This window comes from Netta rufina (assembly GCF_964035555.1).
Source record: "Netta rufina genome assembly, chromosome: 1".
In the NCBI taxonomy this organism is placed as follows: domain Eukaryota; kingdom Metazoa; phylum Chordata; class Aves; order Anseriformes; family Anatidae; genus Netta; species Netta rufina.
In genome coordinates this window covers 65,433,280-65,446,032 of record NC_140123.1, presented here as the reverse complement: position 1 = coordinate 65,446,032, position 12,753 = coordinate 65,433,280, and the positions used below count along the sequence as shown (strand labels likewise).

At 38.8% G+C, this 12,753-nt stretch overlaps 1 protein-coding gene across 1 annotated transcript in view; it reads left to right on the top strand.

The window, feature by feature from the left end:
* The window catches only part of MRPS9 (mitochondrial ribosomal protein S9), a 30,474-nt gene extending 26,715 nt beyond the window's left edge, over positions 1 to 3,759 (top strand). The window contains exons 9-11 of the mRNA XM_084306005.1: positions 794 to 902; positions 2,075 to 2,244; positions 3,555 to 3,759. Of these exons, the coding sequence (XP_084162131.1) occupies positions 794 to 902; positions 2,075 to 2,244; positions 3,555 to 3,646 (371 nt within the window). The 3' untranslated portion in view covers positions 3,647 to 3,759. The remainder of the gene's footprint in view (positions 1 to 793; positions 903 to 2,074; positions 2,245 to 3,554) is intronic.
* The last annotated feature ends 8,994 nt before the right edge of the window (positions 3,760 to 12,753 follow it).

Sequence of the window (12,753 nt, the reverse complement as noted above, 5' to 3'; positions counted from 1 at the left end):
TGAGGAGCAAAATAGCTGATGAGCTCTGTTCTCACTGGGTTGACTTCAAGATGATATGAAAACAAAGAGATGTGAAAGAGCCAAACTGGAATTTAATCCACTGTTAGTTTTCAACAGTATCTTCAGAGTAGTAGTTGCTGAAGTTCGATAAACATGCAACCCATCTTAAGAAAAGACATCTCTATAAGTTCAAGAACATTCTCGTTTGTGTCCCATCACCCCCCTTAATTAAGCAAAATGTCTAATGTGTTTCATTATTAGGGTTGCTTCCTTTCTGCCCCCAGAAGATTGGTCGTAGGCTTTAGCACAGAGTTTGTTGTGTTTTAACTTGAAGCTAATGTGTTTACAGAACTGAATTGCAACTAGTAATTTCAGAGGAAACAATGCTAAATGATGCGTAAGCGTTATTTATATCAGCATATTTAGTGTTAACCTTTTCCATGTGAATATTCTTAAACTTCTGTATGATTTTATCAAGTCTTTAATATTAAAGACTTTGAAGCTGTGCTTATGGTAAAATAAGCGTTCAACAGTCTGTGTATTTTCACACACTGACTTCACCAGGTCCAGAAAGTGGCCCTGACCTTCTTAATAGTATTGATTAAAATGTATTGAAAGCTGACTGCTCACTGTCTGTATTTACTTGTTTCCTCCTTCTTTTTTATTATGTTAGCCTCCAAAAAACAAACATCTGGTACGGTTTGAAAGACTGAAGATCAGCTTAACTTCTTAGGTATTTGAAATTTTGTAGAATATTGAAGGCACATAACAGATTGCTTTTAATTCCTTTAAGGTGCAAGAAAAACTTCAAGAGCTACTGTAACAGTTTATGACAATGGGACTGGAAAAATTACGGTGAATGGAATAGATGTTTTACATTACTTCCCAGTGCTGCAGGACAGGTGAGAGCACTACGAAATGCTGTATTCTTAACGTACTGAAAATATGCTACCAAAAGTCATGCTATACTATTACTTTTGGTTCTGTATTGTACGCAGTTGATACTGGTCTTTTTTTTTTTTTTCCCCTGTCTGTCTATTTTATGAAAATTAGTCTTGCCTCTCCTCCTAGTTTCCAGGAGTGAGCACTGTAAGAAGTGATAGGTAAGCCTTGCTCTGTTTCTTCTCTTTCCCTTTCTGCAGGGATGCAGAAACCAAGAAAGTAGGATGTTTGGATAATTCAAATTTTGGTTGCCTTAAAAAGGACTTGCAGTTTTATTTGAACAAAAAATAATAATCAAAGGTGGCAAACCTCCTGAGAGACTTGTGAATTGTATTTGTATGTAATTACTCTGTCATACAGTAATGAGTAGAAGCAAACAAAGCAAGACACTTTATATACAGCTTCAGATCTTGAAGATGTGCGGTTTGCTATAGAAAAGACTTCTCAAAAGGGATGGAAAGCTTCCTTTGTCGACCCTATGTGATTATTTTATGTTGTGGTTTCCAAGCTCAAAAATAGAGGGAGAGATTTCTCAGTCTTTAATATTCAGATCTTGGCAGCCATAGATAATTAGTGAGACAAAATTAATTGCAAAACTGATCTTCAAGTACTTACCATTGGCAGTTTGAACATGATCCTTGCTAGTAATTTGCTTTTCATAAAACGGTTTAGGTTGGAAGGGACCTTAAATCCCATCCAGTTCCAACCCCCTGCCACGGGCAGGGACACCCCCCAGTAGACCAGGTTGCTCTGAGCCCCATCCAGTCTGGCCTTAAACACTTCCAGGGATGGGGCTTCTCTGAGCAATCTGTGCCAGTGCCTTATCACCTCAGAATTTCTTCCTTATATATAATTTAAATCTACCCTCTTCTAGTTGAAAGCTATTAGTCCTTGTCCTGCTAGAGAATTCCTCTCCTGCTTTCTTGTGGACACCTTTTAGAAGGTCTCTCTGGAGCTTCTTCTCTCCAGGCTGACAAAGTGTATTTTAGTAGGACATTAGGGATATAAATGCCTTCCTGGATCTCTGTCTGAAAGTTAACCATGTTTTTCTATATACTACAATAGGAAATATACGTAATATAATCTTACCTACATGTATATAATTTTATTTATTTATTTATTTATTTTTTAGAGAGCAGTTGTTGTTCCCTTTCCAGTTTCTTGACAGAGTTGGAAAACATGATATGGTTTGCACGGTCTCTGGTGGAGGAAGATCCTCACAGGCTGGTGCAATACGTTTAGCCTCTGCAAAAGCTTTGAGGAGTTTTGTGACAGAGAAGGAGGTGGAATCTATGAGGCAAGGTAGGAATAGAAATCTTATTTCAATGTTTCTTAGTGTGTTTCTGGTAATTAGCTGAATTAATACAAGAATCATTAAGGATCAGTGCAAATTTGAGTAGATAATCCAAGTGAAACCTTGTCTATTGTATGAATGGGATCTGAATGTAAAAATTGTTTCCATTTTTTTTCCTAGTTTCTTCTGTGTGTGTTTTAGATTATGTAAGCTTTTTTTTCATATGTTCATGACCTCTGTTAGGTCAATAAACCAGCTTATATTGCATCTATATAAAATCACAAAACATGCATGTATATTCACTATAAAATCTGGATCAAGCATTTGAGAGCAGTAGGATAATTAATATTTTATTTTACTTTCATAGTTGCACCTTGTTCATGTTTAAAAATATGTATTCTCAAAGTTAAACACTGCAGTGTTAACTTTAAAGGGATATTAAGGAGTGTAAGCATACTACACGGAACTAGTCAGACTAAAGGAACTTCTTTTCTGTCTTGCTTTAGAATTGACAATTTACCTAAACAAGATAGAAATTACTTGGTATTTGGTTCTCTAGTACTTGATACCTCTCAGTGATTAGATGCCATACTGCTGTAGCAAATACAAAATTACAAACAATGAGCTTTTTAACTATGTTCTTTCTGGACCAGTAGGGAATACCTGCGTGTATTACTTGCAGGACAGTTACTATTTTTCCACTCTGTTTCCACCCATGGAAGTAAAGCTGTATTCATGCTGGTGTTTTTGCAGTAAGTTTCTCTGATTATAGTTCTTCAGTACTGACAAGTGTAACTTGCTGGGAATACAAATTGGCATTTTAACTCATTTGGTATCTTTAAGGACATCAGTGTGATTCCAAACAGGTTTTGGACGTTGCAAAATACAGTTTGGAGACCACTGTTTTAGAATATGCTTAGTCTTTCAAAAGGGGTGCGTGCACCCCAGGAGTGCACAAGATCTACTGTGATACAGGAAGAAAATACCAGAACTTCAGTAGTATATGTATGTAATTTGTAAATTAATGAATATACATAATAGGGGTAAGTGCTCAAAAATCTTTTGTGGATAGGATTGTGCAATTAAAAAAAAGCTGAGACTACTGCTCTAAAGGCTCAAAGGTTCTAAATGTGAACAAAATTTGGTTACCAAAGAAAAGTTGAAGTGTTGGAGGATCTGATTAAATTCCTTTTAGCTTGTTTTATTCTGGACTTTTCCCCTTGGCTGTCTTGAAACCCTCTATTGTCATGCACACGTACTACTCCTACAATATTAACTAGTAACAGTAAACAAATGTGTGCTTCTCTGTGTTTTGTAGCTGGGCTTCTAACGGTTGACCCACGTGTGAAGGAACGAAAAAAGCCTGGTCAAGAGGGAGCACGACGGAAGTTCACCTGGAAAAAGCGATAAAGCTGAGTATTTAAAGAAAGGCAGAAAGCTCCAAGAACTTCAAAAGATACACAATTATGATTTAGAGCTGTTGTATAAATATATTTACTAATAAAGACTTCTTTCCATTATAACTGCTATGTTTTTTGTTGAAAAAGCATCTTTTTCTAAATTTATTTAAAATTGAAAAAATTCACAATTTGTCGAAATAATGCATTTTGAGTGCCAGCTTTCCATCTTAGCTGTACTGAGGTTAGTGACAATGTATGAAATTGTTGGTGGATTGTAACTTTTTGAGAAACGAGTATGTTCAGTGATTCAGCTGTCTAAATTCTGGACTTCACAGGCAGCTCCTAGACAGGTGTCTGGAGAGTTTTGAAGTGTCTCCCTTTTTGTTTCGCAGGTGTCCAAAGATAAGTGATAACTTCCAACCTAAGCTATGGTGGAGTTGAGAAACGAGTGAGAATGACACTGACAACTGAGGGGATGTTGACAGCGGAACAGTCACACAGGCTAACCTTTGTCTGTGGAAACAGTTTTCTCCAGGATGCCTCCCTAGGGTTAAGTGGGGAGTGATTCAGAGCAAATATCTAATTTTAGGTGCTCTGAATCACCCTCTGGAGGAGTCAGCTTTTTCTTCTTCCCCCAAATGCAGAAAGAGCTGAAGGGGTTAGGCTGAAGTTAATCTTCTCCACCCTTTAAATCTCAAGGGGCCTGATCAAGGAGGCGTGTTCTGAATATGGCTAATGTGCAAAGATAGCATTGGACTCTTTGCCAAAAACAGTCATAACTTTTTTAAAATCAGAAGCAGGAGGTGATGGCAGTGCTGCCCACCTCCTCTCTATAATTGTAGCCTTCCAAAATAGATCAGTGGTTACAGCACTCCCCCAAAAGCGCAAAACTTTGGTTTATTTCCATCTTCCTTCCTGGGACAGAGGTCAAATACATCGAGCATCCAGGAAAAGCATATCCTGTATCTTTCCCATATGAACTGGGCTATAGCAGAAAAAGTATGGTTCCTCAAGCCTGGAGAAAGCAGACAAAAAGAAATACAGCTCAGTAGATGTAGCAACAGGGCCCTTTTTAAGTTTCTCTAAGTGTGAGAACGCAGCCCTACCTCATGTTTGTTGTAGATTATGCCAAAAATATTGTACCTCAGAGGTACCAAAAGGTGCTAGCAGTCCACTGCAGCTGATAATAAATAGCTGTGAGTGATTTGTATGTGTCGTTGTTTTCCCAAGTGCAATTCAGGAGGTGGCATTAGACACACAAATCTCTTGGACTGAAGAAAACGGCAGGTTAGAAACTGGGTTTCAGCGGTCTGCATCCATGACTGGTGCATTTCTGACTCCTTGCTTCCCCAGAATCCCTTGGTGGTAATTTTGAACTGTCATTGTTCTCTGTTGTTTCTCAAGAATACTCATAAAATTTGGGCAAAATTTCTCTATAGAGTCACTGATAGCTTCTGTATCACTAAGCTAGTTCATCCCAACCAAAAGCGTGATTTGTTCAAGTTCAATTTAACAAACAGCTGAGGCAATTTACCTGGCTCTTTGAAAAGCAAATGGGGGCTATACAAGACATGTTTTACACTATAGAAAATGGTTTAAGTAACATTTCTGCTAATTTAACTCTAAGTTACTAATGTGTAGCAAGGTAACTCTATATCGTATTTCAGTAAAAGCTGTGACTTTAATAAAAGCATTCACTAAATATCCATTTAGGTACATAGGGCTTCTTCTGATGTTCTTACATACCAGATCGCGTACACAAGCATGACACACAGCAGTAGCATCAGATTATCAGAGTCTGTTTTAATTTCTTGTTCCCTTCCATTCCTTTTGCAGTCTCGTGTTTCAAACTACCCAACACATGTGTGTGCCAAACCTCTTACTCGTTGTCTCCCTGTGCCTTCAGATGTTTTGTCCAAGCAGTTCTCCTGATTTAAGTGTGGCACCAGTTCTACTTGTGTGGAGGTTGAAGCTTAGAATTCCTTGGGAAGATGTGCGAATGATGTCCTGTGGGTAGAGAGGATGTACTGTATGGGGGGAAGTATGAACCACGTTTGGGGGATCTTTCAGTGAACAGTGTCACATCCCTCCACTTGGAAAACAGCTGTACCTACGCAACTAGCATTTAGAAAACTAGTTATTAAGAGCAGACTGCAATTCCACAGACACGTGAATAAGTTTCTTACGAATACCAGCTTGGTAAACTCGGTCTCCCATCTTGCAGTCACTCAGGAGCGGGGGCTGGTGGCACTTCCTAATGTGTCCCTTGCCATCAGATTGCACAGTGAGAAGTACAAGGTACTGTGAAGGTTAGTGAGAGCGGTGCTCTTGAATACCTGTCTGTCTGTCTGCATCCATACCAGGCTGGTTACATTTCAACTTTGAACCACGTCCAGCGTGGAGCAACTTATCTTGCCAATAAGATTTCAGAAAAAGTATCCCGACTGTGACAGATACTTATACTTAAAACATTAAAATGTTTTCTGAATGCAGGCATAAGGAAGAAATAAACCTTCTGTGCTTTCTGGTCAATGTGTGCTGTGATTCATATGGCTTTTTTTTTTTTTTTCATCATATTGATGATTTGCTTTGAGGTAAGATACGGAAATTGGCTGCAAGACAAAAGAAATATATCAATGCAATTGATTTCTGGTAATTCTCACATTTCCTTCTGGCTGGTGGTTCCCACAATAAAAAGGTATAACGCTGTTCCTGTTTTGTATTAGTGCTGCTGTTTTACCACAAGATGGAGCAGTTTGCAATCTAATGACACTAGCTGTCTTCAAAAGTGGTATGTAGATATTTTGGAAAAAAATACGGATCTTCCCTATAAATACTTATTTTTGTAAAAACAGATTAAGTGTATTGGGTTTCTAAAGGGTAGATTCAGATTTTCCTTCCAGGATTTTTTTTTTTTTCTTCTGGCAAGAGAATCAATTTTTAGTGAGAAATAAATGTGGGAGAATGCTAGTTTTCAGCAATCTAGTTTCAAATAATAACTAATACCTTCAAGTGAGTATTTCAGATGATACGTTAAGACATGGCAGTTGATGTGTGATCTCTGAAAACTCTGGAGTTCTGATCTTTGGTATCGCATAGCAATAATCCTGATGCATTTTGGAATCTGTTTAGAGTGGACAGAGGGATTTTACAATATAGCTAACATTACATGAACATTGAGAGAATTTGTTCTTTAAAAAAAAATCATTTAAAGATTTTTTTTTTTTCTCAAAGCTATGTTTAAGTCATTGTCCTGTCCCTTCTTCAAAGGCCATAAACAGTATAAAAACGGAATAATACTTCTACTTCCTCTATAGAATCCTGGCTGAAAATAATGAACACAAACTAATGATGGTGATGAAATTTGCAATAGCAGAAAAATCAGAGATACATTTTAAATCAGTGTCATATCAGGTCGAGTATTTATCACAATTTCAAATGCAACACTTGAAAGTGACACTGCACCTCAGTCTCCCAGTCAGACTAGTCATACCCAAACTGTTTCAAATGGTTGATGTGGATGCCCTGTCCTAGCATTTGGTGTCCTACTGAATGTCCCAGTAGTCAAAGTTCAGTGGATGCCTCAATAATGTGTGTGAAAAATAGGCAGTGATTGAAAAGTGAAGCTAAGCAACCATTTTATCTCACTTCATTTAATGTTTCTTTTCTCTGGGAAGTATTGGATGATGATGCATGATGTCCCATACGCATACCATTGTCAGTCATCAGCAAGGGAAATTTTTTTTGTGTGTAGTTTTTTTTTCATTTTCTTGGTCCAGTGTCAGAAATAGAGATCAGCCTAGATAGAAAAACATGAAAATATAGTTTATTTTGTGAATGTTACAGATATCACAATGGATTAATTCAATCTCTTCTGATTTATCTATACTGTTGTTTTTCCTGGATATTTGGATCTTTTAAAGGAATTAACATTTTTGAGCTAGCAGAACTAAAAAGCAGTAAGAGTTTAGACAATTAAATTCACGTAAAGGTGCATACTGATTTCTGGCAATTTAAATAATATTTATTATGTATGTGACTAGTACGAGCTTCATCTTTATGGTTAGTTTCATAAAGTTCTTGCTCATAAAGTCTGTAGTTCAATGTGCTAAATCTTTAAGGCATTCAGGATGTGTGCTGACTGTTTCTGCATCGTTTCAAGGAATGTCATATTTAGATGCTGACAATACTCATCTGGTAAATGATGTAAATTAAGGGGTGTGGTGTGGTTCACTACCCTGAGTCTTAAACAGGTGAGTGCATCCTGGAAGCAATTGCAAGCTAAGAAGATAATACACTAACACTTTCTTCTGAAAGTGCCATTTGTCCTGTGAGATCAACAAAAGCAAAATCTCCTCTGTTTCAGGACTGGTGCCCAGTGCCTGCCTGCCTAGTTGCACTTCCCCTCAGTAACTGCTATTTCTCGTAAGTCAAGGTGAGGCACAATGCTGCCGAGACAAAGATGATTACACCAGTAGTACCAGGACAGAATTGATTCAAAAAACTCAAGCTGGTTTTGTACAGGCCTTCTTTCAGGTCCCAGAATGGTCCTTCAGGATTTAGGTAGTACCTTTTGAACTATAAACTTACATGTTTTGTATTTTGGACGCTGGATCACGTATAGGCAGTGACAGTTGCAAAACCTCTTAGATGGTGGAGATACCTGTTTTTGTGGTTTTTTTTTGTTTTTTTTTGTTTTTTTTTAACGTTCATATGTGACAGGTAAAAAGGTGAATCGAAGCTCATGGTTATGCAATAAACAGCTACGCTGCCTTCATCTGTTCCTCTGGAACATAAGAAAATGGGATTTGTTATTTAGTAAAAGTTCATTCACCTATTATTTCACTTGCAAGGTAAAATAATATATATATTTTTTTTTCTCCTCACCCAGCTGCAGTTAAATTCCTCAGAAATTAAAAGCTTGTTCACTAGTGAGACCTTGACACAAGTGCTGACATCCATTGTCAGAGACATTTTTGTGCCAAGGGTTCCTCTTGTATCTTGCCTAAGACAGCTCTCTGGTAGCTAATACTTTGCTAGGAGAACAGATGAGATGTATTGGCTATAATAGTCAGCTCCCTCACAGAGTTTCTGTCAAAGTCACTTTGAGGCTCATTCCAAATCCTCCCCAACATTACCTTGAAACTCCATTTAATTTCAAAGATTAAGCAATCATGCTTTTTTTTTTTTTATTATTTTTCCCCCCTCAAAGTACATTCTTCCAAAGCTGCAGAACTTATTTGTACTCCAGTTGCAAAGGACATTTAATGATTTTATTTGACTGAAGGAAAATGAGAAAGGAAAACAACACTTAGAAAATTTCATCAGAAAAACTTTGATTCTTTGTTGCTATAGCAGAAAGATTACCAGGTAATCTCTGCCTTAACTCATCTGGGCAAGCTGATTGCATCAGGTGTGCTGACGGAGTTGATACTGATGGGGCAAGTGTGCAAAGCATGTGCATGGCCCTCTGGAAGACTCATAGGATGCCTCAGACCAGAAACTTGGAAAAAGACTGCCCCAGAAGAATATCCCAAGGTAGGAAACAACTATTAAAAATAGGCAGGAGGCAAAATAAGAGCAAGGGCAGCGAAGGTGCTGGGACTACAAGCCAGCCCTCCTGGCTGCTGAAGGCTGGGGAGGTGCTGGGAGGGAGCCCACGCTATCACCAGCTGAGGAAGGGATGGGTGCTGGTTTCCAGCACCTCAACCCTTTGGGATTTCACTCTGTCTCACCCTCCAGAGGTGAGCAGGATGCAGGCCAGCTGGGTTGTCCCCCTGCAGCCAGGACAGAGGGGCTCTCATGCTTTGCACCAGCAATGAGCCCCTTCCTGGCAGCAACGCAGCCGATTTGAATGCCATTTTTCACCAACAAAACGAGGATGATAGTGTTTCATAATCCACTGTAAATTTGGTTTTACCTCAAGGAGCTTATCATTTACAAATGTGCTTCACTTCAGCATCAAGTCTATCAAATGCTTAATCTCAACTGTCAAGACTTTATCTGCTGCCTGAATTTGGCATCAATCTGATTGGTTTCTTTTGTGGAGAGCCAATTTAGGAATCAATTATATATTTTAATGGGCATGAAGACAGTTCCTCTTTGGTCATTGTAGTAGATTGCAGATTGTTGTCTGACATCACTCAACTGTGTAGCAAATTGTCAGAAAATGAAAACTCCTATTAGGACACTTAAAAATTTCTGTTTCAAAATGACTACTTAGCAGCCATTACAGCATCTTTATAGAAAAGTCACTACCCTCTTTACATCTGTACCTTTGGTTAGTTTCTTTCCCCCTTTCCAATTTTCTCCCAGCATCTTGCAGCTTGCCTATTATTTGGATGTATAATTAGAAATCCATTATTATGTTTTATGGAGATGTAAAGAGTAGGAAGAAAGCTGCGTAACTACTTTTTACATAGAGCATGCAAATTATCCACCTTGTGTATTTTGGCTCTGAATGTTCAGCAGATGTAGTTTCATTTCCCTTGGATCTCTGTTTACCCATTTTTATTGCTAGTCATCAAGTACAGCAGCAGAAAAATCAAAATAGGAGGGGGGAGGATCTTCCCAAAGAAGCAGCTTAGCACACCCCAATTGCAGAGTGGTATCGACATTAATGTGGTTCACCTACACAGTGCTGTCCATGGCCATTATTTGTAATAGATGGTCATGGAAACCGTAGGAGTAATAAATAGAGCATGAGAAAATGGTGACTGCCAAATCTGAAGAGTTGGGGAAGTGCTTTGATGTAAAGCGTTCCAGCCAGACAATATGCATACTGAAAAAGGATGTAGAATGGGGCTTGGACTGTATCTCACAGCTCAGAAGGAGCAAAAACCTCTTTCCTGAGCCCAGTTCTTCCAGATTATATTTCTTTTGGCCTTGCCCAAGTATAATATCCAGCCATGTGATACACTCAGGATCTCATCAGAAGTCAATGGAAATTTGATTGACTTCATGAACCTTTATGGACTTTTATCCTCTGTGAGATCTCATAGTATGGCACATCTCAGTTTGTAGGTTGCCATCCCTCCGTGGCTACTTCAGATTTGCCAGTCCAGGGAGGAGGTTCACCCCTTCTCCACCTCCCTCCCATGAGGCAGAGATGTCCTGAGTCAAGAGGCTCCTCCACTCTCTGAGGTTGCTCTGGTGGGGCTCATAAACCTGGCAAAGCCTCTGGAGCTGTGGCTGCCCCTTCAGTGCAGCACTAAATACCTAAATCCTTGAGAGACGCCAGCTTTGCCATGCCTTTGGGACGTCCCCTATTTGGATAACTATATTTGGATAACTACCAACATTTCCCTGGGTGATAAGACGCCTCTACATGAGGAGAGAGCTCAGTGCAAAGGCCTTAGAGCAAAGACTATTTCAAAATGGCATTGGTGGTTAGGTCTGATATAAGTGGCTCTTGGAGTGAGTATAAAAGTACTTTTTTCTTTTTATTTTTTTAAACGAGTGGATAGGGATGGGTAGAGAGTGAGGAGGTGGAAAGAGGTTTGACAGTGTCTGAGCTGGCTTCAAAGGAGAGAGCTTCCTTACTGGAGGTATGACACAGCTGCAGTACAGGAATCATGACTGTGCACCTAGTACATGTTGTTGTCACAGGCCTTAGTGGCTCATTGTAACATTCTGATTATTGCATTTTAAAAATAAAAAGGGGCAAAGTGTACCTAATGGATATGCATTTTAAAATGCATATAATTTTTCTGAATATTATTTCATCTAGATCCATAAACCAATGAGTAGGAAAAAACAACAAAACCAGACACAACATTTCTGTAATATACAGATTTTTTCCCCAGAGTTATCATTCTGAATTGCTGCTGGTCTTACTTAGCTTTTAATTTCACATAACTGACAAAATAACACGTTGCCCAAGAGTACTGACCTCTTTTAGTCACAGTAAGAGTAGGAAATATATTATGAACAATCAAGCATTATCATTAAATGGTAAAGTTGTAAGTGATCAATGTACTATATGTATACAATAAGATATACATATATAGGCACATAGATATTTTATGAATATATTATATGCATTACAACAAGCAATATGATTGATAGTTTAAGTTCTTACAGTGCTGTGCTAGGACGTAGGAAATAGGTGAGTCCTGCTCCCTTACAGAGCTTGTATGTGACTGCAGAGAAACAGCTTGCAGCCTGAGCACGAGCTGCAGGAGTTCGGTAATACTCAGAGTGTGAATGGAGTTGCACTGGATGTCCATTTAGCTCTTGGTCTTTCTGACAGCATCCAAGTTTCCCTTAGAGAGTCCAAGTAAGAGCTATGGCTGGTTTGGTGCCTGCAGCAGTGTGCTCCCACAGGCAATGTGCTTGCTCTGCCTAAGCCAGAGCTCTGCCTGAGCCAGGTGGGTGCCACGGTTACATCCTGACACGGCTGAAGAGTGACCAGACTGTGTCTGGGGACTCAGGTCAGCTCAGCCAGGTATGGACCAGAAAGACTCCAGCTCAAGCCTGTCCCACACTATGTGTCTTGCAGGTCCAGCAGCTGTAGAAATTTTTTTAATCACTAGTTTAAGAAGATATAGCTGTGGATACATCCAGTGAGTAGATCTGTTGAGGAAGCAGGTGCCAGTTTTCCATAGTTACTTTTAAGAGCCAAATTGTGCTTGAGTGCTGATTTTTAGTTTTAAGGCAATATTGAGAATTTAAAAACCCTCCTTTTTTTATTTATTTATTTTTTTTTATTTGATCCAGCTGGAGCTTGTACTTCCTCTTTAACTTTTTCTTTTATTATTTAAAATCCTTAATTATCTGAGACAAAATTGGTAAGGAAATCTGCAGAATCTAGGGATTCCACAGAGCTCTCTCTATAAACACTCAGGCTATTCACTGGTGCCAAATAGACATGTGCCAACTCTGAAACACCCACCCACTCTCTCCTTCTGCCGCAGCAAACTAATAAGCGCATTGATTACATTCATTTAAAGAAAAACACTGCTCTTTTAATCTTTACATTCCCTACGCTTTAGATTTTCTGATTACGAGAGATATCCTGTTTATCGCACGTCGAGTGGTGAAAAAGCTACTTGACACACCTCAACACACTAGATGTTTTAAAAGAATATTTTATAGGATACCAGCAAGTGGTAGTAG